The sequence below is a fragment of the Jaculus jaculus genome, chromosome 13 (assembly GCF_020740685.1).
Source record: "Jaculus jaculus isolate mJacJac1 chromosome 13, mJacJac1.mat.Y.cur, whole genome shotgun sequence".
Lineage (NCBI taxonomy): Eukaryota > Metazoa > Chordata > Mammalia > Rodentia > Dipodidae > Jaculus > Jaculus jaculus.
The window spans coordinates 38,706,801-38,733,084 of record NC_059114.1 but is presented as its reverse complement, the minus strand read 5'-3'; the positions used below and the strand labels follow the sequence as shown (position 1 = coordinate 38,733,084).

The 26,284-nt window shown below is 42.5% G+C and overlaps 1 protein-coding gene and 1 pseudogene across 4 annotated transcripts in view; both read right to left on the bottom strand.

Moving 5' to 3' along the window:
* Positions 1 to 26,284, bottom strand: part of Prelid2 (PRELI domain containing 2) — a 140,176-nt gene that overhangs the window by 98,725 nt on the left and 15,167 nt on the right. For 3 of the 4 annotated variants that reach the window (XM_004664714.2, XM_045133166.1, XR_006633240.1), the window contains exons 2-4: positions 19,927 to 19,984; positions 15,368 to 15,441; positions 13,240 to 13,400 (exon numbers count right to left, since the gene is read on the bottom strand). In XM_004664714.2, coding sequence (XP_004664771.1) covers positions 13,240 to 13,400; positions 15,368 to 15,441; positions 19,927 to 19,984 — 293 coding nt within the window. Of the gene's footprint in view, positions 1 to 13,239; positions 13,401 to 14,779; positions 14,808 to 15,359; positions 15,442 to 19,926; positions 19,985 to 26,284 lie in introns of all 4 variants that reach the window. The other variant, XM_004664715.2, reaches the window with a different exon arrangement.
* On the bottom strand, positions 1,992 to 10,485 carry LOC105944498 (annotated as a pseudogene).

Below are 26,284 nucleotides of genomic sequence, written 5' to 3'. Positions count from 1 at the left end.
ATTGATTGATTGATTGATTGATTTGAGAGAAAGAGGCAGAGAGACAGAAAATGGGTACGCCAGGGTATCCTGCCACTGCAGACAAACTCCAGACACATGTGCCACCTTGTGCATCTGGCTTATGTTGAGTCCTGGGAAATTGAACCTGAGTCCTTTAGCTTTGCAAGGAAGAGCCTTAACCACTAAGCCATCTCTCCAGCGCCAAATTGATATATTATGCCCACCAAATTGCCCTCCAAATATTTACGCCTATGTCCATATAGTAGTACAGGTCTAATTTTGTGTTAAAGAGGTTCTCTTATCAGATGGCAGTGACTACTGGGTAGATTCAAAACTTACCAAAATGCTGAAAAGCAACATTTGAGTTTCAGCACTAAATGAGACATCTCTATCAGGGACCATTGTGGAGAAGGTGGCAGAAAGAATGTAAGAAACAAAGGACTGGGAAGAGCGATTTGGAATGCTGTCTTCCAGACACAAAGTGGCTGGTATATTCATAACCTCATACCAGCTGTCATTACCTGCACAAGACCTGCATAATATTGGGCCCATGTTGTCATGGATGATGGAAAAAAATGATGATGTCAAAATAGAAGAACTAGTAGGAAAGAAGGGGGATTTCACTAGAAGGGGATGGGGAAGACAAAGAAGGGTGTGGGAGAGGATTATGATCAGGGTACAATGTGTATACGTATTCAGGTTATCAATTTTTCTTTGTTGTTTTTGTTTCTTTCAAGGTAGGGTCTCACTCTAGCTCAGGTTGACCTGTAATTCACTATGGAGTCTCAGGGTGGCTTCAACTCATGGAGATCCTCCTACCTCTGCCTGCCATATGCTGGGATTAAAGGTATGTGCCACCACACCCAGCTTAAATTTTCCTTGAAAAAATAGTATAACCCTGATGACAATCAAGCTTTCTGGTCCCTGATATGCAGCCAGACAGAGGAGGCAGATCCTGTGTCTAGACAGATTGTCACCATGTTTCTCTTAACTGTCTTGGGATCGTTGAGTGGTTCTGCATTATATCAATGCCTAACTGATATAATACTATCACTTTTAATACCTAAACTTTTTATCCATTATTGATGCAAAAGCTGACACAAAGAAAGTATGGCTACCATGTGTACTGTTCAAGAACAGAGGATTTCACATTCATCAGGTTCACTGAGCTCTCCGTCATCCCCTATATTGATCATTCCTCTCTCACAGTCAAAGGAGGGCTCAAAGTTTACAAATATTTTAGAAGGGTAGGTTTACTTATTTGCTGGAAAGCAAGTTTATCAACTGGTCATGCTTTATAACATTAAGAAGAGCTTTACCAAAAAAAAAAAAAGAAAAGAAAAATGGAAGTTTCAAAAGGGTACCAGCTTTGTTTGCTTATCACTAGGACCACAGGATCCTGACCAGTTATCAGAAGTTTCTGGAACTCCCTGCTTGGCAGATTCACCTGGAGCTGACTCTGACTAGAAAACTAGTCTCACTACAATGCATCTGCATTTTTAAAATTCTCTCCTGAACCTTAGACTAATGCATAAATCAAAATCAAAGGGTCCAGGAGTATTAAAAACAAAATCAATAGATATCCACTAAGACGCTCAAAAAACTCTTTTTGCAAGTGCCATATATTCTCTGTTGGTTAAATGTCATTGTTTCCAACTCAGTTATCATCTCCCTTTTTTTTTTTTTTTTTTTTGCCCGGCAAGGATGAGTTCATTTCAAATCCATGGGACTGAAGAGACATTCCAAAGCCCCCGAGCATGGTGTGGAACCTCTGGACACACTACTGACCAAAGTTAACCAATCACGGCTTAAACACAGCAGCAGCCCCAGGAGATATAGGGGACAGAGCCACGCAAGCTCAGGGTTCAGAAGGTGACAGGTTATGAATGTAAGTCACAAAACACACAAAATGTAAGGATGCAGGGCTGAGGTGCTGAGCTCCACCCTGGGCCAATGCAGACCTGGATTTAATGTCATGGAACTTCCTGAGCCTGTCTCACAATACAGAGTAAGAGTCAGAATCTCCCCTGCCCCCAGAAGAGCTCAGTTAGCTCCTGAATCCAAAGATGCCCTTGATGTAGCCCATGAGGCCACTCTTGGTCTTCTGCTCCAACTTGTCCTCCAGGGGTGGGAAGGCCACTTGGTTGAGGGCCAGATCAAAGAACAAAGGCTTGCAAGGGATGGGCTGGAATCCTGGTGGGAAGTGTACAAGGCTGGCTTCCTTGGTGACAAGGGAAGGATCCAGGCAGAAGGTCTCAAACCGTTCAATCAGAGGCTTATTGTCCTTGACTTGGGAGGAAGTCTCTGTTTGATGGGAATCATTTGCATCCATAATGGCAGCAGCTTGCAGTGAGCACTTCTCTGACCACACCTGGGTGATAAGCTCCTGCATGTCAGGCAAGTCCTTTGGGCTGTTCTTGAAGACTTCTTAATGGGAGATGACCTCACTGGCATATTTCAGAAATCTTGTCATACAGGACAAGGGCTTCACTACACTTCTTCACCAGCACATAGGACTAAGCAATGAAAAAACACCTGTAAACTTTGAACACCAGGGTCTTAAAGCCTATCTCTTTCTGAAAGGCTCTGTCCTCTTCTAAGCCCGGGAGCTGCAGCAACTCCACCAGATTCTGCAGAATGATGTCATAGAGGCAGATGAGATCCTGGGGCCAGGGGGTTAGGGGGTGCTTGCTGTCATCTTCCGGCTGCTGCTGCAGCTGAGCCCTATGCAGACCTTTAGCCATGTCCTCATTCCACTTGATGGCTGTCGACAGCTTGATACAGGTCAGGTAGCTATGCAGATACTAGAGATTAGATATCTTCCCAGACTCAGCTTCAAGGGTATAATCTCTCTGTTTCTGGTCAGGCTTGAGCTCTTCCCGCACGGCCTGGATGGCATCCTGACACTTGCTGAGCATGGACTCAAACAGACAGTCCCTGGTTTCTTCACTTTCAGCCTGGGTGATGGCCGCTTCATTGTCAGCCAATCCCAGCAGAAAAATCCTCACTTTGTCAATCTTCACTGGAACTGTTCTCCCTCTCCACTCTACTTCACTCATCGTGGCTGCCTGTTTGGCTTGGGTCTGGGTGATCAATGCCTCTAGTTTGTCAGCCAGGGGACCCTCTGTGCCCCCAGATCTCAGTCTCACCTGCATGAGTTCATTGACGGCAGACTGGTCCCCAATACTGTATGCACAGTAGCGAATGTTGGGGGAGCTCTCCTCCACACACTGGTTATACAACACAGCCTGCTCCTCTGTGAATGCACTGGCGAGCTTCTCATAGATTGTTTTGCATTTATTAAAAGCCTCAATGGCAGCCTTCCATTCTTGATGCTCAAAGTACAACATTACTGAGAGGTAAGCTGTGTGAGCCTGAGCCTCTAGCTTGGTCTTGGCATCTACACGATTGCTCTCACACAAGCGTTCCAGTTCCTCTGCATGCTTCACGGCTTTGCGAAGGCGAGACAAGTGAAACTGTTTTCGGGGTTCAGTGTTGGCTTCCTGTTTAAGCTGCATGGCACAGCTCCAGGCTCTTTCAGCATCCATCAGAACCAGCAGCAAGTACCTGTTATCAGTCAGAAGATCTTCAGTCACTTTTTCCCCTGTGAATTTGCACCTGTTCCCCATCTTAAAGTTGAACGTTTCCAAAGACGTCTTGTCTGCGGGAGCAGTATCCCCTGTACTGCTGAAAATCTCCATGCCGCAAGCCATGCTGCTGCTGGGAATCCTTGATAACCTGAAGAAACTCCAAACTCAGGCTGTCTGCGAACTCTCTGCTTGCCCTCAACCCCAATGACGGGCGTTCGTTCTCTGTATTTTCCTCTCCTTCGGCACTGAGCTGCCGCCGCCACCCGGAACCTGCTTCTTGCGGCCATCTTGCCCCTGCGCCACAGAGTCATCTCCCTTTTCAATGAAACAGCTTATTCCACATTTCAAATGTAGTAACTTTCAAAGAGACACCTTATATTTAAAAGCATATATTCACCATTAGATACAACAACAATTTACATTTACTTACTGTTTTATACTCTCCAAGTGTAGAGCATTCCTATTTGTAATCTTAGTAAACCTTCACATCACTCAGTAGGAGCTCAGGCCAACTTTTCCCAGAGTCAGAGAACACACAGATGACCAAGAAGTATAAAGAGAGACTCTCATATTACTGGCTCCAGATTTTTTCTATGTGCCATTTCCTACCAAATAGAGAGAGTTCCCCAATTTGCACTTGTCCTTTGTCCAGTGTCATTCCTTTCCCTTTGCTTCCATCATCTCCAGTTCAGTTCAGAACAAGAACATCCTTTATTCATTTGACAATGGCCACAGAGCATCTTCTGTGAGCCTCACACTGTGGCTGATACTGGAATCCAGTGCAAAACCCTGATCTTGGGGCACAAACACCACAAGACAGTAAGCATAGGTCAGGAAGCCAGAGAAAGGCCCAACTATGAGAACACCATTGGAAAGGCAGTCACTCTGCACCAAAATTAAGGCTCCAGCCTAGATGTTGCATTTGCGCAGAAACCTTGTAGCTCAGCTTATCCTTATGGAGCTGGGCTCCTCTGACTTTGATCACCCTCTAGTGTACTGGAAATCAAGGTCAATATGAGTACAGGGAGGTGGGTTTTGGGAGACACAATAGTATTTATTCAGATTATTAGATAACTACACCCTCAAGCCCTGTAGCACCAGAAATGAGGCTTAGAAAGAATTCCTAAGTAAAGTTACTAGATCTAGAGAATGTTAGCACTTGGGTAAAAGCAAGTTTGGAGGTTGATCAAAAAATGCTATTGCCTGTGCTGGAGAGATGGCTTAGCAGTTAAGACACTTGCCTGCAAAGCTAAATAAAGGACCTTGGTTCTATTCCCCGGGACCCACGTAAGCCAGATGCACAAGATTGTGCATGCATTTGGAGTTCATTTGCAGAGGCTAGAAGCCCTGGCGTGCCCATTCTCTCTCTTTCGCTTTCTCTCTCTCTGTCTCTCTCTGTCTCTCTCTCTCTCTCTCTCTCTCTCTCTCTCTGCCTCTTTCCCTTTCTCAAATAAATAAAGATATAATTTATAAATGGTGAATGAACATACTGAAAAGACATACTCAATGACATTAATATATACTTGGCTAGGCTGAGAAATTTTCATCTGAAATGTAAGGTCTGGTTCAATCAGAGGGCAAGCACACACTCTCCTATAGGAAACGTGCAGGGATGAGCCATGGAGAAACCACCCTGAGTGTGGAAGCATAAGCAAGAACAAACAGCTCAGCCCATCATGCCAAAGCAAGCCTCGCCAGCACCCAATACCTGAAGATGTTGGAAAAGTTCTCACTTTGCCACAAAATACATCCAGTTATAAAAAGAAGGAAATGCCTAAGGAAACACAGGAAGATGATTATCTTTTAGAAGTACAGTACTTGAGTAAAGTGTCAATCATAAAAAACAAATGTAGAGCTGGAGAGATGGCCTAGCAGTTAAGGCACTTGCCTGCAAAGCCAAAGGACCCAGGATTAATTCCCCAGGACCCACATAAAGCCAGGTGCACAAGGTGGCGCATGCATCTGGAGTTCATTTGCAGTGGCTAGAGGCCCTGGCATGCCCATTCATACTTCCTTTCTCTCTCTCTCTCTTTCTCTCTCTCTCTCTCTCTCTCTCTCTCTCTCTCTCTCTCTCTCTCTTTCTCGCTCAAATAAACAAATAAATAAAAATATTTTTAAAAGCAAACATACATCTATTATATTCTACATAGGATAATAAAAATCTATTATAAGGGTGGAGAACAAATAGGAGAGGAATCCAAAATAAATACATCCTAAAGAACAGGTGTGAACACAAAAATAACATATTAATAAGCCTATCTCATCAGATAAGTTTTCAGAGAGCAGCAGGGTCTATGACTCCTTTTTCTTCTGAAAATTAAAATAGTACATGCCATTCTCCATTTCCCGCAGCACCTGACTGTGTCCTGCTCTACATGAGTAAAGCACACTTCACACAGAGCTAACCTTAATTGCATTTTTTAAATTTCAGATTAAAAGCCACTTTCCAATCTGGGCATGGTGGCCCACACCAATAATCGCAAGACTTGGGAGCTAATAAATGAGTTTTACCATGAGCTTAAAGCCCTCCTGAGACACTCCCTGAAAGAATAATAATACCAAACTTTTAGCCAGGGTAATAGCTCAACTGTACAGAGCTTCCTCAACATGTGCAAAGCCTTTGGATCAATCACTAGGACCCATTCTGAAATGGAGAGAATGGTTCAGTATTCTCTTTGGTGATTTTGCATGAAGGTCCTAAATACAAGCAGAGCATCAGCCATGACTCTGAGTCAAAACACTTGGACATTCACTAAAGCACTACACTGATGTTCTTAATGGACAAAGGAAAAATTATATAGATAGATAGATTCACTCCAAATGTTTGCACAGACCCCTGAATACTATTCTTTCCAGGGCTAACTCTGACACTATAACTAAAAGAGCATTCTCCTAGTCCCATGACTCTTGAGTTGGAAAATCCACATCCTAGAGATAGTGTACTGGGAAAATGTATGATCTCAGCATGCTGTGTATTCAAAAGAGTTATCAACACTGTTCTATATTTCTAGCTATTCTTTCTGGAGATGTACTTCAGTGGTACAGCATTTGTCTTCCATGCACAAGTCCCAGGAAACACATCCATTCATACACACACACATAAAGTAGGAATTAGAAGGAATAAGATGTGGTTTTTAAAATCATAATAACAATATGTAAGAATAATCACACTGAACCCTATTGTTTACAGACTAGCTTTGGCTGGCATCACCATAAGCGTGTTCACAACAATCCTTGGAGGAAAGGCTATTGCCCTGTTATCCATAGGAGGAAGCTGAGGATTAGAGGGACAAAGTAGAAAAGACCTGAGGTTATTTTCAGAGGTGGGATTCTAACCCAAGAGATGTTTAGTAGGGCACAGGTCTTGAGGCCTGACTAGGGCCTGAGGGTACGGGGCAGGTTGTGTGTAGAAAGTAGATCTGTTTAATAAATAATGAGCGCAGGGTCTGGTGGCTTGATTCAGGTGTCCCCCATAAAATTAGGTGTTCTGAATGCTAGGTTCCCAGCTGATGGAGATTTGGGAATTAGTATCTCCTGGAGGGAGCGTATTTTGGGGGGCAGGCTTATGGGTGTTATAGCCAGTTTCCCCATGCCAGTGTTTGGCACACTGCACTGTTGCTATTGTCCACCTTATGTTGGCCAGGGGGTGATGTCCAGCCTCTGCTCATGCCATTATTTTTCCTGCCATTGTGGAGTTTTCCCCTCGAGCCTGTAAGCCAAAATAAACCTCTTTTTCCCCACAAGCTGCTCTTGGTTGGGTGAGCAGCAATGCAAACCAGACTGCAACACAGGGGCTGGTGAGATGGCTCAGCAGTTAAGCACTTGCCTGTGAAGCCTAAGGACCCCAGCTCGAAGCTTAATTCCCCAGTACCCATGTAAGCCAGATGCACAAGGTGGCACATGCATCTGAAGTTTGTTTGCAGTGGCTAGAGGTCCTGATGCACTCATTCTCATTTCCTCTCTCTCTCTCTTTCTCTCTCTGTCGCTATCAAATAAATAAAATATTTTTTAAAAAATAATAATGAGCACAGGAGGGAAAACATGCAACTCTGAAGCTGCCTTTGTTCTTGGGAGGCCAGACTCCCTTGCAGAGACAGTCCTGTGATCACTGGCAGTAATGAGTTTATGGTCCTTCCCCACCAAAACAAAGACAATGCACAAAGTGAAAAAGAAAAAAAGGGGGAAGAAAGCTAGTGTCCCCTTCCACTGCACTCAGTCATTTTGCTCAGATGCCCGTCCCTCACGCACTATAGAGGGAACCCACCTCACTCAGACTGGGTCAGCTAGTGTCAGGCCAGACAGCGGCAGCATTCCCAAGATCACTTGCTGGTCGCGGAAGGATATAATGACCTAAGTTGACACACCTAGTCTCAAGGCAAGATCTCTTTTCCCTCCTTGGAAGACAGGTTCTTTCTCTCCCATAATCATTCCCTCACTAATTGTGGCAGTTATGAAGAACACATGGGGAGACACAAGGAATGGTAGAAACAAAACTCAGTGTCTGTGGAGGTACAGCTCACTGAGGTACGAGGTGACAGTAGCTTCTCACTGAAAGGAAGGTCTCAGTAGTTGTTAATAGCATAGATTCTAAAGCCAAAGTGGACAGGTTTGGATCTGAAGTCACTAATTTCTCTAAGCCACCGTTTATAACACATGGATAAAAAGAGCTCCAACCTCATCAGGTTCATGAGCATTAAGTACATTTGTTTGCATATACCATACACACAGACATACTAAGCACTTAGAACTTAGAACAGTTTGGCACATGGTAAGCCTATATAAGGTAGGTCTGCTGTCATCTTGGGACATGTAGCTCCTGTTATTTGCAGCAAATAAATGTAGCCCTACTCATACAGCAGAAGGACTAGAGTAAAGACAGGAGAGTTTGAGGCACAGTGTGACTATCTGGGCTCTGGAAGAGAGTGGCATGAGTAAAATGACCCTCTAACTTTGGAAAAGGACAGAAATTCCATTCCATGGGAACTACAGAAGATGTTGGGCAGTTATGAAAGCATGGTAGAGCGGTCTAGACGTCTGAGCACACAAATGAGGCAAAGTCAATGTAGCACTTGTCCAAAAGGAGCCATAACGATGGGAAAGTCAGTGGTCAGCAGAAGCCAAATCAGACCTGTAGAGGTCCAGCCCACTGGTTGTGAGATAATTATCCTCAGGACAAGTAGCCGGCCATGCTTAATGGAAAGCACCTCCAACCCATGCCCTAGGTGAGCAAGCAGCCACGCACAGGGACAGAGTGACACCTGGTTCCCATCACATACCCACACCTGCTAACCAACACGCAGCTGGAAGGTCTACTTTCAGGCTCCACAGCCATGACAGAATTTGGTGGTGGTGGTGGTGGTTTTATTGCCTTAAAAAATAAAAACTGTCCATATTTCATCTTCTTAGCTCTCAAGCAAGCCACTCTACAGTCTTGACAAAGAAGAGAAATGAAGGTGTCTTTCTTCTTTGAACAGCTCCTCCCGCATTCACTCAGAATTTCTGTCTATATGAAGAGCTAAGGAAACAGACTAGAATCCGTGTCACACCTTTCTGCACATTCACCCCCACTTGGAAATCTCCATGTTGCTGCTTGTTGATGAAAGGATAATTCTGTCTCCATACCTGCTACCCAAAGCCCCCTGCAATGTGAGAAACTCCCAGCCCTTACACACGTCAGCTCCTGCCCAACCATGTGCTCAACAGTCTTCTATGGAGTCACCCCACATTCAATCATGCTCAGCAACTCAGGGGTGTCACTGTGGGCAAGTTATTTAATGAGTCTCCGAAACTACATGAGAGGTCTAGCCTTGACCCTGAGAGTGTTGGTGAGTATTATCTGCTGTGTCATACAACAAAGTATTTTCTTTGTGGTACACACACATGTATGCAATGTGCACATGCATGAGCCTGTGCAGAGGCCACAGGAGAATATCCAGTGTCTACTTTCACTGTTTCCCTGAGATGGAGTCTCTCCCTCAATCCATAGCTGCTGTTTTTCACTGTGTTTCAGTCAGCAACCCTTGAAATTCTCTGGCCACCTCCCACACAAGACTGGGTTTGCAGATGTACTTGGCTACACCCAGCTGTCTATGTAGGGGCTGGAGAATCAAACTCAGGCAGTTTCAAGCTCTCTTACTTGTACAATAAGGGCTCTTAACTGCCAAGTCATCTCCCCAGCCTCTACAGTATAGTACTTAGGAAAGAATTATATCATTTGGTCTGTTAGACCAAAGAAACAAGGGATGAAGAGGAAGTAATAGGTCAAACCTTTGTATAAAGGAATCTGACCACATAACTTTTGTACCAGAAATCCTACTTTATTTAAACTTCCGTAAAGGTAAATGACTAAATGAGAAAATATGTAACCATGAGATTTCTCTTCAACATTGTTTGTAATAGTCAAAAATTTACCTAAGTATCAAGTAAGAATGGACCAAGACAAGTGTGTGAACAGTGTGTAACAGACATGATATCTAGCTGATTATGTTTTTTGTCCCTTACCCAGCGGCTGAAGGAATGCCCTAGAATCATCACTATATGACCAAAGCGAGAGAAACAGGAATAATTTGGACAAGTGTTGGGGCTGACCCAGGAATGGATTTAAGATTTGAGGATTTTAGTTATTTTGGCTAGAAGGTTTTACTGTTTCCATTAAAACAATGGCTGCATAATAAAAACTTCCAACAACACAGAACAGTAACATAGAAGAACAGTAAGTTATCCTCTGAAATCATGGTTCACAGCCAAAGGTATTATTGACTCTCTGTGTTCGTGATTTCTACACTTGTTTCCAATATGTCTTCAGGAGCCAGAAGAGGTGACACATACCTGTAGTGCTGGCCACCAGAGAAGCTGAGGCAGCAGCATCACTCGAGCACAGGGGTAAAACAAGCATGGTGGGCAAGACGGTAAGACCTTCATCTTATGAGATGAACAAAATCTATCTCTAAGAAATTAATCATAAAACTTTAAATGTGTATGAAGTACTGACCATGTGGCATGGAATTCATGTGAAAACACTGGTAGACAATGTGACTGAATCATTATGTTAAAAGATATATATGTACATATGTATGTATGTATGTATGTATGTCTTGGGCTGGAGAGATGGCTTAGTAGTTAAAGCACATGTCTGTGAAGCCTAAAGACACAGGTTTGATTCTCCAGTACTCATATAAGCCAGATGCACAAGGTGGCATATGCATCTGGAGTTCATTTGCAGGGGCTGGAGGCCCTGACACACCCATATTCATTCATTCATTCATCCTCACACTCTCAAATAAATTAAGAAACAAAAAAAAGTCTACGTACCCTAAAAGTCATATGTTGAAACATTTTGTCTTACTGTATTTAGTTTTCTTTATTTTATTTTATTTATCTTATTTTATTATTTGTAGCACTGGGAATGGAACCTGGCCCTCATGCATGTGGGGCCAGCACTCTGCCACTGTGTGATCTCCCCAGCGCAGAAGTTGAAACCTTAACCCACAATGGGAAAAGTATTAGGACATGAGGCCTTTGGGAAGTAATGATGCTTACATGAGGTTATGACAGTGGAACCCCAAACATGGAATTAGTGTCTTTATAAGAGAGACAAACTTAGCTCACTTTCTCCACCATGAGGACATAACAATAGACAGTTATTAGCAAGCCAGGAAGCAGGCCATGCCAGGTATTGCATTGGTAGTACCTACATCTCAGAATTCCCAAACTCTAGGGCTGTTAACAAATTGTCATCACTTACACCATCTAGACTATGGTATTCCAGTTACCGTAGCCTAAGCTGAGACAACATATAAACTCAAAATGTGCATGTCTTGAAAACCAGGCACCTAACTCTTTAAATTTGACAACCAAGGGCTAGAAAGATGGCTTAGCAGCTAGGGCACTTACCTGCAAAACCTAAGGACCCAGGTTCAATTCCCCAACAACCACATAAGCCACACACACAAGGTGGCACATGCATCTGGAGTTCATTTGCAATAGCTAGAGGCCCTGGCATTTCTATTCTCTCTCTGTATCTCTTTCTCTCTCTTTCTCAAATAAATAAATAAAATATTTTTTTTAAAACTTGACACACAACATAAATACCATAAAGTTCACTTTCTTGCCTGGCATAGAAGGCTAAAGTAGGAGGATTGCTGTGAGTTCAAGGCTACTCTGAAACTACATAGTGAATTTCAGGTCAGCCTGAGCTAGAGCAAGACCCTACCTCAAAAAAAAAAAAAAAAAAAAAGGAAGAAAGAAAGAAAAGGGGAAAAAAAACTACTGTCTTTTAAATTGTACAATCCAACAGGATTTAGTGTACTTGCAGGATTGTATAGCCATTAAAGCTAGCTCTAGAGCATATTCACTATCACCCCTCCAAAACCCATCCCCCTTAGGAGTCAGTCCTCACTCCCTGCCTCTAACTCGCAGCAACCACTCATCTGCTTTTTGTCTCTGGATCTGCCCACTGTGGACATTTCAAATAAGTAGGCCCAAGTAACAGATGAATTTTTTGCAACTGGCTTCTTTCATTTAGTGTAATGTTTTGGGGATTCATCCATATTATAACAAAAGTCATTACTATCTCATTTTATAGATATACCACATTTGGGTATGTATTTATCAGTTGCTAGACATTTGACTTGTTCCATTTTCTAGGTAATATGATATGCTGCTGTGAATATTTTTCTTCAGCTTTGTGTATTCATATTTCCAGTTTTCTTTTCTTACAAACAAATGTTTTATTTACTAATTATGAATTGGTGCTAGTATCTGGAGGAGGAAGACAGACTTTCTAATACAGTAATTCTATGATAAAGCTACTTCATTGTCTTTCTTCCTTACACCTCCCTCCCTCTCTAACTCCTTTCCTGACTTCCTTGCTTCCCTTCCTCCTTAGTCCTTCTCACCCTTCACCCTCCCTCTTCTCTCTTTCTTCCTTTCCTGTCTTGGTTTCTATATATAATCCAGACTGGCCTTTGATTTGAGCTCCTCCCACTCCTGAGTGCTGGAATTTCAAGCATGTACCACATACTTTCATTTTTCTTGAGTATATCCCAAGAGTATAATTGTTGGCCCAAATGGTAACTCTCTATTTAACTTTTTGAGGTACCAAAAAATAGTTTTTGGGTTGGAGAGAGGGCTTAGCAGTTAAAGTGCTTACCCACAAAGCCCAAGGACCCATGTTTGACTCTCCAGATCCCATGTAAGCTAGACTCACAAAGGTGAGGCAAGCACAAGGTCACACATGCCCACTAGGTAGTGTAAACATCTGAAGTTCAATTTCAGTGGCTGAGTCCCTGGCGCACCAATTCTTTCTCTCCCTCACCCTTTTTGCTCTCACTCTTTCTTTCTTTTAATATTTTATTTATTTATTCATTTATTTATTAATTAGCGAGAGACAGAAAGAGAAAGAGGCAGATAGAGAGAGAGAATGGCCGCACCAGGGCCTCCAGCCACTGCAAACGAACTCCAGACGCCTGTGCCCCCTTGTGCATCTGGCTAATATGGGTCCTGTGGAATAAAGCCTCGAACCAGGGTCCTTAGGCTTCACAGGCAAGCGCTTAACCATTAAGCCATCTCTCCAGCCCTCGCTCTCACTCTTTCTAAAAAAAATTAAAAGAATAGAAAAATCAAAACACACACAGAGAAATAATCTTACCAGTTAGGATTTTCCATACTTTCCCGGAAGACAGACTCTTCCTTCATGGAAGCATACTGTGTCCATGTGAGACAGCGACTCCGTATGGCCATGTTTCTTTCCTGAAGATTGAGCCATGATTCCTCTTCTAACTGGATACTAGGTACCTTTAAAATGCTCACCTGTCCAACAGAGAAAGGGTGGCTTTCTCAATTTAGGAAGAGTAAGGTCCATAACGACTGTGTCTAGAGCTGCTTTCAGCGCTGGACAATGAACAGGACAAAGGACCCAGATACATGATGACAGTCTACCCATGACCATGAGTCTCTGGCAATCAAACATACCATGACCTCACTAAGTATTCCTGAGGATATACAAACAGCCCAAATTTTACATAGGCTGTTCATTTCCTGGCCCAATTTTCCTAACTGATAGATACTAAGCAAATGATCAGCATCCCCAAGTTGACAGATCCTCATCAGGCCCATTTACACGCTCACAGACAAAGCAGCATCAAGCAAAACATCTTCTTCATTTTAAACTGTGTTCAATGCCTAGACATGCATGCTTTCCTAGGGGGAGAAGACATGGAAAGCTACAAAGGCAGAATTATACAAGTCAGAGCTTTGAATTATTTAGGAACTGAGATACAAGACAAAGTTGAATGTCTTTTAAATAATAGATTTGATGGGTCTATATAGGGCAAAGGCAGTGTATGGACTCTGGAAAAGCCAGCAACCATTTGCTGCTACAATACAATACAGTCACCATCTGGAAAGCACAAGAAAGTTCATTTTCATTGTCACACTAGCTCTCTTTTCACTAAACATGACGGTCTGTTAGTCCATGGTGGAAGGTGCCATCTCTGTACACATTAGCCCAGTAATTGAATTTGCACACTCATCTGCAGGCACCATGCAGTTCTACATCACACACATACTCTTCCAGGATGAAACAACAACCTGGGACATTCTGTAAAATGCCTTTCATGGTACTCTCCTTTTACTTCCTAGTCTATTTAAACATAATTTTTTTTTAATCCCTTCTATAGCCAGGCATGGTGGCTCTTGCCTGTAATCCCAGCCCTTGGAAGGCTGAGGCAGGACTACCGAAGCATGCAGCCAGATTGGGCTATAGAATAAGATCCTGTCTCAAGAAAGAAAAGAGAAGAGAAGGGGAGGGGGGGAGGGGAGGGGAGGGGAGGGGAGACAGGGAGAGGAAGGAGGGAAGAAAGGAAGGGAAGACAGGGGGAGGAGGGAGGGAAGAAGGGAAGGAAGGAAGGAATGGAGAGAGGGAAGGAAGGAGGGAAGGAGGGAGGGAGGGAGGGAAGGAAGGAAGGAAGGAAAGAAGAAAGGAGGGAAGGGAGGGAAGAAGGGAAGGGATGGAGGGAAAGAAGGGAGGAAGGGAAGGGAGGGAGGGAAGGAAGGGATGGAGGGAGGGAGGAAAGCAAAGGAGGGAGGGAAGATAGGAAGGAGGGAGGGAGGGGGAGGGAAGATGGGAGAGAGGAAATAAAGAAAATCCCTTCATGGGCCAACCAATGCAAATAAAAGTTTCCACTCACCTTTTTCCAACAAAGAATCACCAGAAAGCTTAAGGGTTTCAAAGAGAGAAAACAGTTGTCTATCACAAAAATTTCATCATCAATGATCTTATTTTATAGAAACATATACAAAAAGACTTATGCAGAGCACTAAGAACATTATCCTGTCAGAAACAGCTATTATTTCTGACAGTGGATAAGAAACTGAAGCTTTTACTGCCTTTCCAAAAATGAGACTAATATTTACTACCATCTCATTTCTAAGCATCCTTACCGACAGCCATTTCTAACAAGGGAAAGATCAGAAAAAGATAGATGCCTCATGAAAAATGCTAAATGTGTCTATAAAATACTTATAAAATATCGTTATGTCCATTATGAGCCCTGTAGAGAAGAAATGAGACAGACACGGTGCCTCTGGTGGCATCTGCCAAAGCTAGCCTGGACATGAAAGAGATTTGCATTCCCCTTAAAAAGCCATAAGATGGGGAAAGTAGGAAATCCTAACACTCCATTACATCAGAAAAAAAAAATGTGTTTCTAGGACTATTAAAAATTACAAAATATAATGAGTACAAGTACCATGATTAAACTAGGAAACACGCTCACCTTCCTTAAGATTTCTGGAACCACATTCTCACAGATGGCAATCCTCTTTCTATAGATGATTCCTGTTGATTCATCTAGAAAAAGAAAATTTCATGTTCAAAACAGTTAGGAAAATGCATTCTTGTCTAAGTGTCAAGAAAGCTTTGAAAGTCCATCTCAATTCTCTATATGTATAACTCTTACAGAAGCCTGGTGACTTGGCTCAGTGGGGAAGTGTTTCTTGTGTATTTCAACTTGAATGTGATCCCCAACAGTCAAGTAAAAAGCCAGGCATGGCCACACATGCCTATAACCCCAGCTTTGAGGGGGACTGAGATGGGAAGATCACTGGAGCCTGGTGTTCAGCCAATCTTAAAAAAAAAAAAGCTAGCTGCAGTCTCAATGACAATTGAACAGTGACAATTTCTCAAGGAAATAAGTAGAAGAACAATGAAGGAGGGCAGCCAGTGTCTTCCTCTGGCATCTGTATACGTGCACACAGGGTACACACACATGCAAACATCATACACACATGCTATACATACCATACATACATAGCAAAAAAAGAAAGAAATAAAATGCTTAGAGGTAATGTTTGACTCAAAATTTGTTTCCCAGACCAGTTTTCTGGGTCACATTATGTTTAAGGCATACTAGAGACACAACGTACATCTCAAGTCGAAAGTAAAAGGAGCGCAGTGACAATGGTGAGGAAGCCTCTGCTTAGCAACCAGGGGATGTCAGGGTGATGGAGGATGGGACTCTGCCACCTTCTACTCCACACTTTCGTGCAGATTTCTGACTATAAAATGTGTGCACATGGGGCTGGGGAGATGGCTTGGTCAGTGCTGTAGTCAGCTCCTCATTACTGAGATGAACTTCCAAACTAACAGAGTTTATGGGAGGAGGGGTTTATTTCAGCTTACAGATCCAGGGAAAGTTCTGTAGTGGCAGAAGAAGCTGGCCCCCTTTCACAGATCCAACAAAGAGAAACCATCACACAGCCAGGACCATAAGCAAGCAAAACTGGCAGCAAAACATCAGGGGCCCAGGCAGAGCTCAGACCACTCTACATACCCATGGGCTCTAAATCCATTCAGACCTGCCCCCAGTGACACCTTAGGGCTGTACTCCAGGATCCACCCCCAGTGACACCTCTTCCAGCCAGGTGAATGGAAAGCCAAATTAACGCCTCAGTCTATTGGGGGACATATATTCAAACTACCATAGTCAGTAAAGTATGTGGCTGTACAAATGTGAAGACCTGGACTCAGATCCCAAGCACCCATGTAAATGCCAGGTGGGCATAGTAGCCTGCCTGTAATTACAGCACTGGGGAAGTGGAGAGAGTCCCTTGGGAAAACTGGCTAACTAGACCAGCTGCATCAGCAAGCCCTGGACTCAAGTAAGAGAACCTGCCTCAGTAAAGAAGGTGGAAAGGGACTGAGGAAGACACCTGGCCCCCACATACAACATGCACACACATGTGCCCACACACATGTAAGCACACATACACACACACCCCACACATAAAAACAAATTTAAACCTCAGCTAATTAATTACATTCACCAAATGCTTTACTCATAGAGGAGTAGAACCTCTGTGACCAGAAGCATTCGCTTCTGAAGAGATGCCTCCAGAACAGAGCCATGGAATTTAACTTGATGATAATGATGACAAATGTGAGTTGTGAATAAAAACATGAGCTCCAAGGTGCTGCCATTGCTCTGTGAGTTACTATGACTAAGCCACACTGTGGGGTATCAGAGTGCTGACTACAGCCCTTCCAGCCCTGACTGCCCGGAAACCGGGGATAGCTACACATACTTATTTAAAATAAAGTGACCTCCTCTAGAAGCAAAGATGACAGTGACTGAATTATAATCAAAGCCCCTACACCACTTAAAAATATGCATTTTCTTATTTGATTTTCACAGTTAACTGGATTATTTTCCCATCTGACAGAGAAAAATCTGTCTCCAAATGAGGGAGGTAACAGAATCAGGATTTGAAATCAGACTTGTCTCTGGCAAAAGAACAAACTTCTCCCCCACAAGAGTACAGGAACATAAGAAAATGCCTTTAAAATACATAGGTACTAAAAGACATGCAGAAAAAATGGCCACACAAACAAGCCAACTTTATGTTTATGAAGCAGGGTCACATAGCAAACAACTACCTCACATGGTTTGTAAGAAGCCTGAAGAGGTTGCTAGGCAGACTCTGAGTATCTCCCTAGGTCTATAACTTCTGGAACTGCCCACTCTCAAGTTCAAACATTAGCAGGGACACTGCCACTGGAGATGGAAATGGAAAGGACAGTAGAGAGTCCATTCTCTAGATCAAGTGCCGTAAACTTTTCCTATACAGTCATATTAGTAACTAACTTGGGTTTCGTGGGTCATAAGATCTCTATCTTAAATGCTCAGCTCTGTTATTACAGACAGGCAATAGTCATAGATAATATATGAACAAATGAGTGGCGATCATCCAATAAATGTCAGGAGAAACAGGCAATAGGAACCATAATTTGCCAAAGTACAGCCTTGATTCTATATGAACTTTTTACCCATATTTCATCTACATACTGTCTTTTTATTATTGTTATTGATTATTATTATTATTTGGAGACAGTGTCTCACGTAGTCTAGACTGACTTCCAATTGCTGATCCTCCTGCCTCTACCTCTAAGTGCTGGGATTACAGATATGTACCACCATCCTGGCTTCTCTATATGTTATTAATGCTCTGTCATCTACAAATTGACCTACAAGCATGTGATAGGCATAGAACCACGTGATCCTGAACAAGTTAGCCTCTCTGTGCCTCAGTTTCCTCAGTTATTACATATGAATAATCATAATGCCTACCTCAAACATATGCTAAAGGTTGAATGAGTTAATAAAAATTGGATCCCATGGGCTAAAGAGATAGCTTAGTGGTTAAGGTGCTTGCCTGCAAAGCCTAAGAACTCATGTTTGAATCTCCAGGTTCCACACAGCCAGACACACAGTGAGGAATGTATGCAAGGTCACACATGCACACAAGAGGCACATACATCTGGAGTTCATTCGAACCAGCTAATGCCCTGGCACACCCAGTCTCTCTCTCTGCCTCTTCCTCCCTTCCTCTCTCTCTCTCAATCTCTCTCTCCCCAAAGTAATAGTAATAAATGTTCCTAACCTACCCTTCTAAAACAAAATAGGATCCCATTTCCTGTGGTACCTGCATGGAGCTCCAAGGTGATGAAGGGCCCTGGCAGGTTAGTGGGGCTCCTCCTGCTTTTTGTGTCCATTCATGGTTTTGAGCTGTGTCTAGAACCTGCAGTAAATACTAGCTACAGATCAAAGTTAAAAAAGGCTTTATTTGGATAACCAGCAAATCTAGCCTTAGAAACTGGACCTAGGAACTGGCTACTCTGTGACAGAAGGGCAGTTAGGTTATTATGAGTTTTTTTTTTATCCTGTCTTCTTGTGGAATCAAAACTAAAGTATGCACATGTGGCATACTTTTAAAAAAAGCACAATCACTTATGAATCAGTGAATTTGTACATCTTTTATAAAGCCAACAATTATCATTTTAGATGAGGAACTTTCTCTGTAGTCCATATTTGTGAAAGCTTTTGCTGAGGTGGGAAAAGGACTTTCCTCAGATTTCAAATTTGTAATGTGGAAATTTTAAAAAATAAAGTTTTATACCAATATCATGCTATATACACAGAAAGTGCATTCACCTGTTGAACAAAATTAAAAGGGAAGGGCTGGAGAGATGGCTTAGCGGTTAAGTGCTTGCCTGTGAAGCCTAAGGACCCTGGTTCGAGGCTCGATTCCCCAGGACCCACATTAGCCTGATGCACAAGGGGACGCACACATCTGGAGTTCGTTTGCAGTGGCTGGAAGCCCTGACATGCCCATTCCCTCTCTATCTGTCTCTTTCTCTCCCTCTCTCTCTGTCACTTTCAAATAAATAAATAAATAATGAACAAAAATATTTTTAAAAAAATTAAAAGGGAATAATAACAACTACACATCCTAACAATCAATAAGAAAGTAAAAATCAACCTCAAATCAAGTGGAAAACCTAAAGAGTCAGAATAATATTTTCCCTTGTGGTCAACATACATTTTACCCCTCCCAATTAAGCATAGGAATTGAGCTGTAAATTCTGGATGGAGAGCCATGGTACTATGGCTGCCTGAGGAGACGCATGGCCCACTGGAGGTTGAAATAATGCCTATGGGTGACATCTTTTATCAAGCCAACAATTATCATTTTAGATGAGGAACTTTCTCTGTAGTCCATATTTGTGAAAGCTTTTGCTGAGGAGGGAGAAGTTTTATAGTTCTTAAAATAAAAAATAAATAAATAAAATAAAATAAAAATAAGAGGCCTAGCACACATTAGGTGCCCCAAAAAGTGACCTGCTTCAATTACATGTAGTGCAGGTTTTTCGCCAAATAATAATTTAGAAAGTGACAAGAGCACAGCTGAAGACTTAGTGGACACACACACACACATCTTTACAAAAAAAAATCAGCATTAATATACCCTGATGAAAGGGTATATTCAAAGAACTTACCTTTCTTTTCTTCCACAATTTTTACAGCGATGACATTTTTATCCATAGGATTGGGGTACTAAATGAAAACACATAAAGAAAAATCAGCATTCATCTTTTTCTAATTTTTACATTTTTATTTTGGAGGTGGGGTAAGTCAGTTTCATGTAGCCCAGGCTGGCCTAAGTGATGTCCAGGTGAAGAGCCCCATTTTCCCCTAATCAGCCTGTACACTGCTCTTCTGCTCAGCCCCTTGCCTTGACATTTCCTTTACATGGAATGTGTAATAATATCCCACGTAATGGACATGAAAATAGCATATAGATGAAATATGGCCATTTTCCATATTCCACATAAAGGAAATATTCCACTACAGGCACGCACAACTACATGTGTTTTATGGAGTGCTATGGATCAAGTCCATGCTTGCTAGGCAAGCACTGTACCAATGGAGCTCCATCCTTGGCCCCAGTATTTAGTTTTTATCTAAGTGAATTAGTTGATGGAAATCACAGCTATTTGCAGGACTAGTAAATATTTGCCAAGAAACCTCTGAATAAAGGACAATTTTGACTCAAGAAACTTGATTTTGCCATATGGACCACATCTCACATAGGACTCTCATGGAATCCAGGGGAAACCTTCTTTAGACCCCTCCCAGCCCTGAGATTGGGAATAAGAATATGCTAATTAACACATCATAATCCTATTAATATTGAGCCAACCTGACACAAGCCAAGAATGCTCTCTGTTCCAGGCACGGTGTTAAATGTTTTGATTACATAATCTTGTCTAAATGTAACAGCTACTCTGTTGTGAATGAGTTATAAGCAGTTTTCTAATGTGGAAAGTGAATGAATACTGGATTGTTTAGTCAGCCTGCTGCTTCTGGGTAGAACCTGGGAAGTAAACAGGTCTGCTCAACACAGAGAATTCCTTCACAAGTGCCCTAAACCCTAGCCTGGTGGCAGAATTAGCATCTCAGGAAAACAATCATAGCAGCATGTCAGGGACATAGCAGTATCTAATAAACACCTAAATGTTTTATTAAATTCTCATCCTGAAAGACAATTTGGATATGACATGGTGAATAACAGCTGCCGTTTTTATCCTAGGCAATGTATGTAAATGTATGTAAATACATTACCTCAGTTAATTCTCAGAAGCATTCCATGAAGTTATATGTTAGTTATTCCCTTTCATGTGTAAGAAATAATTCTTGGATAAATTAAGAAACTTGCTCAAAATGACTGCTGTTTACTGCATCTGAGGTAATGTAGCCAGCCCAGACACACTGCCTGCCTCTAAATCTATCACGACCCACTTCAATGCTCCTCTGGCCCAACCTTTTCCATTACTCAGATATGAACAGACAGAGAAGGGATTCCCCAAAGCCATGGATAAGGTGCTTGAAAACTAGAGCGTGCTCTTTGGACTAGCCCCTGTGCCTCAGGTTCCTGGCTTCATCATGTGATCAAATCTGAAAAGGAAATGACAGGGCAAGGGGCTGAGCAGAAAAGCAGTGCACAGGCTGAGCAGGGATAAGGAGGCCCTTCACCTGGACATCATGAGCTGTGGACTCCTGAATCCCCTGAACTGGGACATAAAACTGTGAGTGTGGGTCTCCCATGCCCCCACAGCAGCTACATGCAAGGGGGGCTGGTGACAGAGATAAAGACAAGAGACACATTACACATGGGAAGCGATAGATTGGCTGACTGACTTTTCAGGGAAAGACCCACACTTCCAACATTCTTAACAAATGGCTGAGAATGCCAGCTCTGTGAGGGCCAGAACAATGTCCACTACAGTCACTCCTGAATCTCCACAACTAGCACATGCTCTGCACACAGTTAGCTCTCAGTAACTCTGCTAAACAAGTGAATGACTGGGGATCTAGACCTCAGCAGCTTCAGGCAACAACTTAGAAGGCAGGCTGTCCTTCCCTCACACAGTAGCAGGCAGTGAAAAGAGCCACAGCTGGTTCTTCAGCTGCCTCCTCCTCTTCACTTCCGGGTAGGAAAAGGTCATTACACCTCAGTCCCTGCAATGGCAATAGTGGTGACTAATCAATTCTCAGAGTTTTGTTTGTTTGTGTTGCGGTACCAGGAATTGAACCTAGGGCTTCTCATATACTAGGCAAGGGCTCTATCCCAGGCCTCTTTGTACTTTTTATTTGGAACATGACCCTGCCTCAGTGATCCAAAAGTAAAAATTATCTAAAAGCACTCATGTATGCATTTTAGCCCCAGAAAAGGAGGCTCCAAATGATTCCTTTCTGAAGTCTAGCTTTGGAGATCCTTGACCACAGAGGGTGCAGACTCTGCTCCTCAGCAGAGGACACTTTCTTTCATACAGTACCCCTGAAGGGAGACACCCAAGACAAAAAGCAACCTGAGCCAGGCAGAGAGTTGTGTCATTCATCACCTGGACACTAATGTCAAATGAAATTGCTTACATTTTAGTTTGTTCACTATATAGACATCAATGTCACAAATAAGCTATAAATTGAAGAAGAGACTAAATACAGTTATGAAAAGGGCTGGAAATGTAATGACTAGAAAGGAACAGTATAACCCTTCAAGTTCCATTACTTCACTAACTTGTCAGCGAAGTTCCTACTTAATTTTAATATCACTTGTTAGGAAAAAAAAAAAAAGAAATTGGTTTAAATAGTAGTGAAAGACAAGCATGGTGGCTCACCTTTAATCCCAGCACTCAGGAGGCAGAGGTAGGAGGACCGTGAGGCCACCCTGAAACTACATAGTGAATTCCAGGTCAGACTGGGCTACAGGGAGACCTTACCTCAAACAAAACAAATCGATAGATAGATAGATAGATAGATAGATAGATAGATAGATAGATAGATAGATAGATGGATGGATGATGGACGGACGGACAGACAGATAGATGTGAAAACTGCTGCTTATTCTTCATGTGAGTTTTCTGAGTACATGCCATGACAGATACCATTCCAGGCACTAAGGATATGGTAATGAAAAAAAAAAAAAATAGCCCTCTACAGAGTTTGCATGTCAACTGGGGAAACAAATAATAGTAAATAAGTATACCAGATCTGTTCAGGAAGACATCTGACTGAAGGATGCTGAATGGATGGAAACTCATAAGGGAGGTGGGGGAGGGCTGGGAAATGCTTAAGGCTCACTCATTGCACAGCATTGCAAATAGCTACAGAAAAATGGAAATCTTATCAGCTGAACAGAAGAGACCACTAACTATTCTCAAATAATCATTTGCACAACTTTAGTCATTTTCCTACACAAATGCTTTTGGCATTGAACATATATAAGCTTCAAGTTTCCATATAAGAATGGTAAAAGACTCAAATAAATAAATAAAAAATTTTTAAAAAAAGAATAGTAAAAGAAATTAGAGGTTTGTGTGAGAAAACTAAGTACCATGACATGAATGGCACATATTTTAACTTCTTCAATAAGTTAAAATATTATTGAATGGAGGCTCCCTCTAGCTGGCATTACTTGAAATGGCATGATGCCATCTTGTGGTAACCTAAATATTCATGTTTTAATTTACCAAAAAAAAAAAAGTTACCTAAAGCCCCATAGTCAGGGCTACGAGAAGGATGGCTGCTCAGTAAACATTGCCACTAGGAGCAAAAACCCAGGAAGACCAGATTTTCTGGATGTCTTTTCAAATACTAAATGATGAGGGAAGTAATCCAGATGGATCCAGATCTAGCCAACTGAAGACTGAGTATCTACCATGTCCACTGTGTATGTGTTACACAGTGGCTGCCAGACGTGAACCCACCCAGTCCTCTGCTAAACAAGGAAACCATCTGACCATATGGAGTCTTGTTTAAAAAACTAATGGTATAATTCCTGAAGACAAGCAGAATCAGGCTGGGAAGCCCCAGTACCCACTCCATACTGAACACCCTCCTGGAAGCAAAGTGGTCTGATGGCCCAGTTTTGGCCAGAAGCCCTTATCATTGGGCCGGACTCAATGGCTCACACCCTGCACTGCGTATGAGAACAATCCCACAGGGCTGCATACACATACCAGGTACACTGTACTTCATGTGTAAGTTTGGGAATTTCTCAAGGTACATTCAACTTCATTTTGGTCTTATTTATTTAGCTTTTTTCATAGAATGAGCAAGTTAACTCTTTTCTCAACAACATAATCTGTAGTAGTTATAGAATTTTAGTAGAGTATGCATGTCATGTGTGTAATAGTCTACAATTCACTCACTCCTAAGGTAGTCATCTACCCTGCTTTCACTTACTTTTTACATATTAAAAGATAAGAGGCCAAAAAATACATGATGCTGGGCGTAGGGTATGAGTTAAAGCAAACAAATAGTTACAAAAGGTGAGCGGCCACTACATTGAGTTCATAGGAATAATATTTAACATATATGTGGGTGGAACTTTATGATGATATGGCATTAACCTTTATTTGAGAAGGGAACGTTCATCATTCAGAAAGCACACTCTTGGGCTTGATAGATAGTTTGTAACATGCCTGTTACACTGTTATGTGCAAGCATGAATATCAGTTTAGATCCCCAGAAACCATGTAAACCATGTAAACACTGAAAGCTATAGCAGGTATCTGTAATTCCCACATGCCAACATCAAGAACAATAGCAGAGCCAGGAGCAGCTCCTGCAAGCTCACAGGCCAGCCGATCTGGCAAATGGAGCAGTGAATGAGAGACACCCACACGTTGTCCTCTGACCTCCACACGCACACCATGGCACACATGCACACACACATCCGCACAGCATATACCCACACCAAAGTCAATGTCAGGCATGGTGGCATGTGTTAGTAATCCCAGCACTGGGGAAGCAGAAACAGAAGGAATTTGGGGGCTCACTGGCCAGCCAATCTAGTCTTGATGAGTTCCAGGCCAAACACAGGACCTATCTCAGAAACAGGTGGATGGCTTTCCTAAGGCTGACACTTGAAACTGTCCTCTGCTCTCCTCATGTATGTGCACACACAAATACTTGTAAACGCATGAACATGTGTTCACACGTGAATAAAAAATAATATTCTTTAAGAGTAAGGAGTCATTCCAAGGAATGACTCAGAAGGCATTATGGTGCTGGGAAGAAATAACAGAGGAGTGCTCAGCACTGCAATATCTCTATCACACCTTCCAAGGCTCAGGGTCTAATGTGGAAGAGGTGGCGGAAAGAATGTAAGAGACAAAGGAAGGGTAGGACTCCTTACAACATGCTCCTCCAGACACAAAATGGCCTGGATATCCATGACCTCACAGTGCCTGACACTACCTACACAAGACCATCATAATAAGAGGAAAAGATCATGACATCAAAATAAAAGAGAGACTGATTGAGAGGAGGAGGGGATATGATGGAAAATGGAGTTTCAAAGGGGAAAGTGGGGGGAAGGAGGGCATTACCACGAGATATTATTTATAATCATGGAAGTTGTTAATTAAAAAAATAAGTAAGGAGTTATTAAAATATCATCTTTTGGGGGCTAGGGAGATGGATCACAGATTATAGGTACTTATTTACAAAGCCTGCTGGCCTGGGTTTGCTTCCCTCACACCCACATAAAGCCAGCTACCTGCTGGCATTCATTTGCAGTGGCAAAAGACACACACACACATAGGAAGGAAGGAGAGAGGGAGGAAGGGAGGAAAGAGGGAGAAATGGAAGAGAGAGGGAAGGAAGAAGGGAGGGGAGGGGGAAAGGAAAAGGGAAGGAAAGAAAAGATCAGCTTTACAAAAAGCTCAGAAGTCAATGCCTGCCCTTTGAAACACTACCCCTGAAGTGTCAATGACCTCACAAAAGTCTTGTGGACTGACTTTGGAACCAGCTTATCCAAGAAAGCAGCTGACTGACAGATTTCTTTGTTTAGTTCTACAAGGAGCACAGTGAGGGCCTACAAGTCTGGCCCAGCAGCTATAACACTTTCTTGGTAAGCTTTATGGGATCTGTTACCCAGCAACCAAACACGATGTGCAAAGATCCTATGCTGCTGACAAAACTGTTGTTCAGCCCTCTAGAGTAGTCTGTCCCAGGGGAAAAGCAAAGCTGATTTTATGGCAAGACCAAATGAGTCATTAATTAATCAGCACTTCAGTGATATGCTGGGTATGATGGCACCTCACACCTATAATCTCAGTACCAGAGAGTCTGACCCAGAAGGATCAAGAGTTCAAGGCCAATTTGGACTACACAGGGAGACCCTATCCTAAAAATAGAAAAAGAAAACATACCTTCCCACAGGACACCTGCAATATGCCCCTGAGAAAGCATTTGTCACAAAAATCAATACATTCCTCTCTGTCATCCTTAACAGTTAGCACCTTGAGGACAAGGTCATACTTTATTTATCTTCAAAAGGTGCACAGA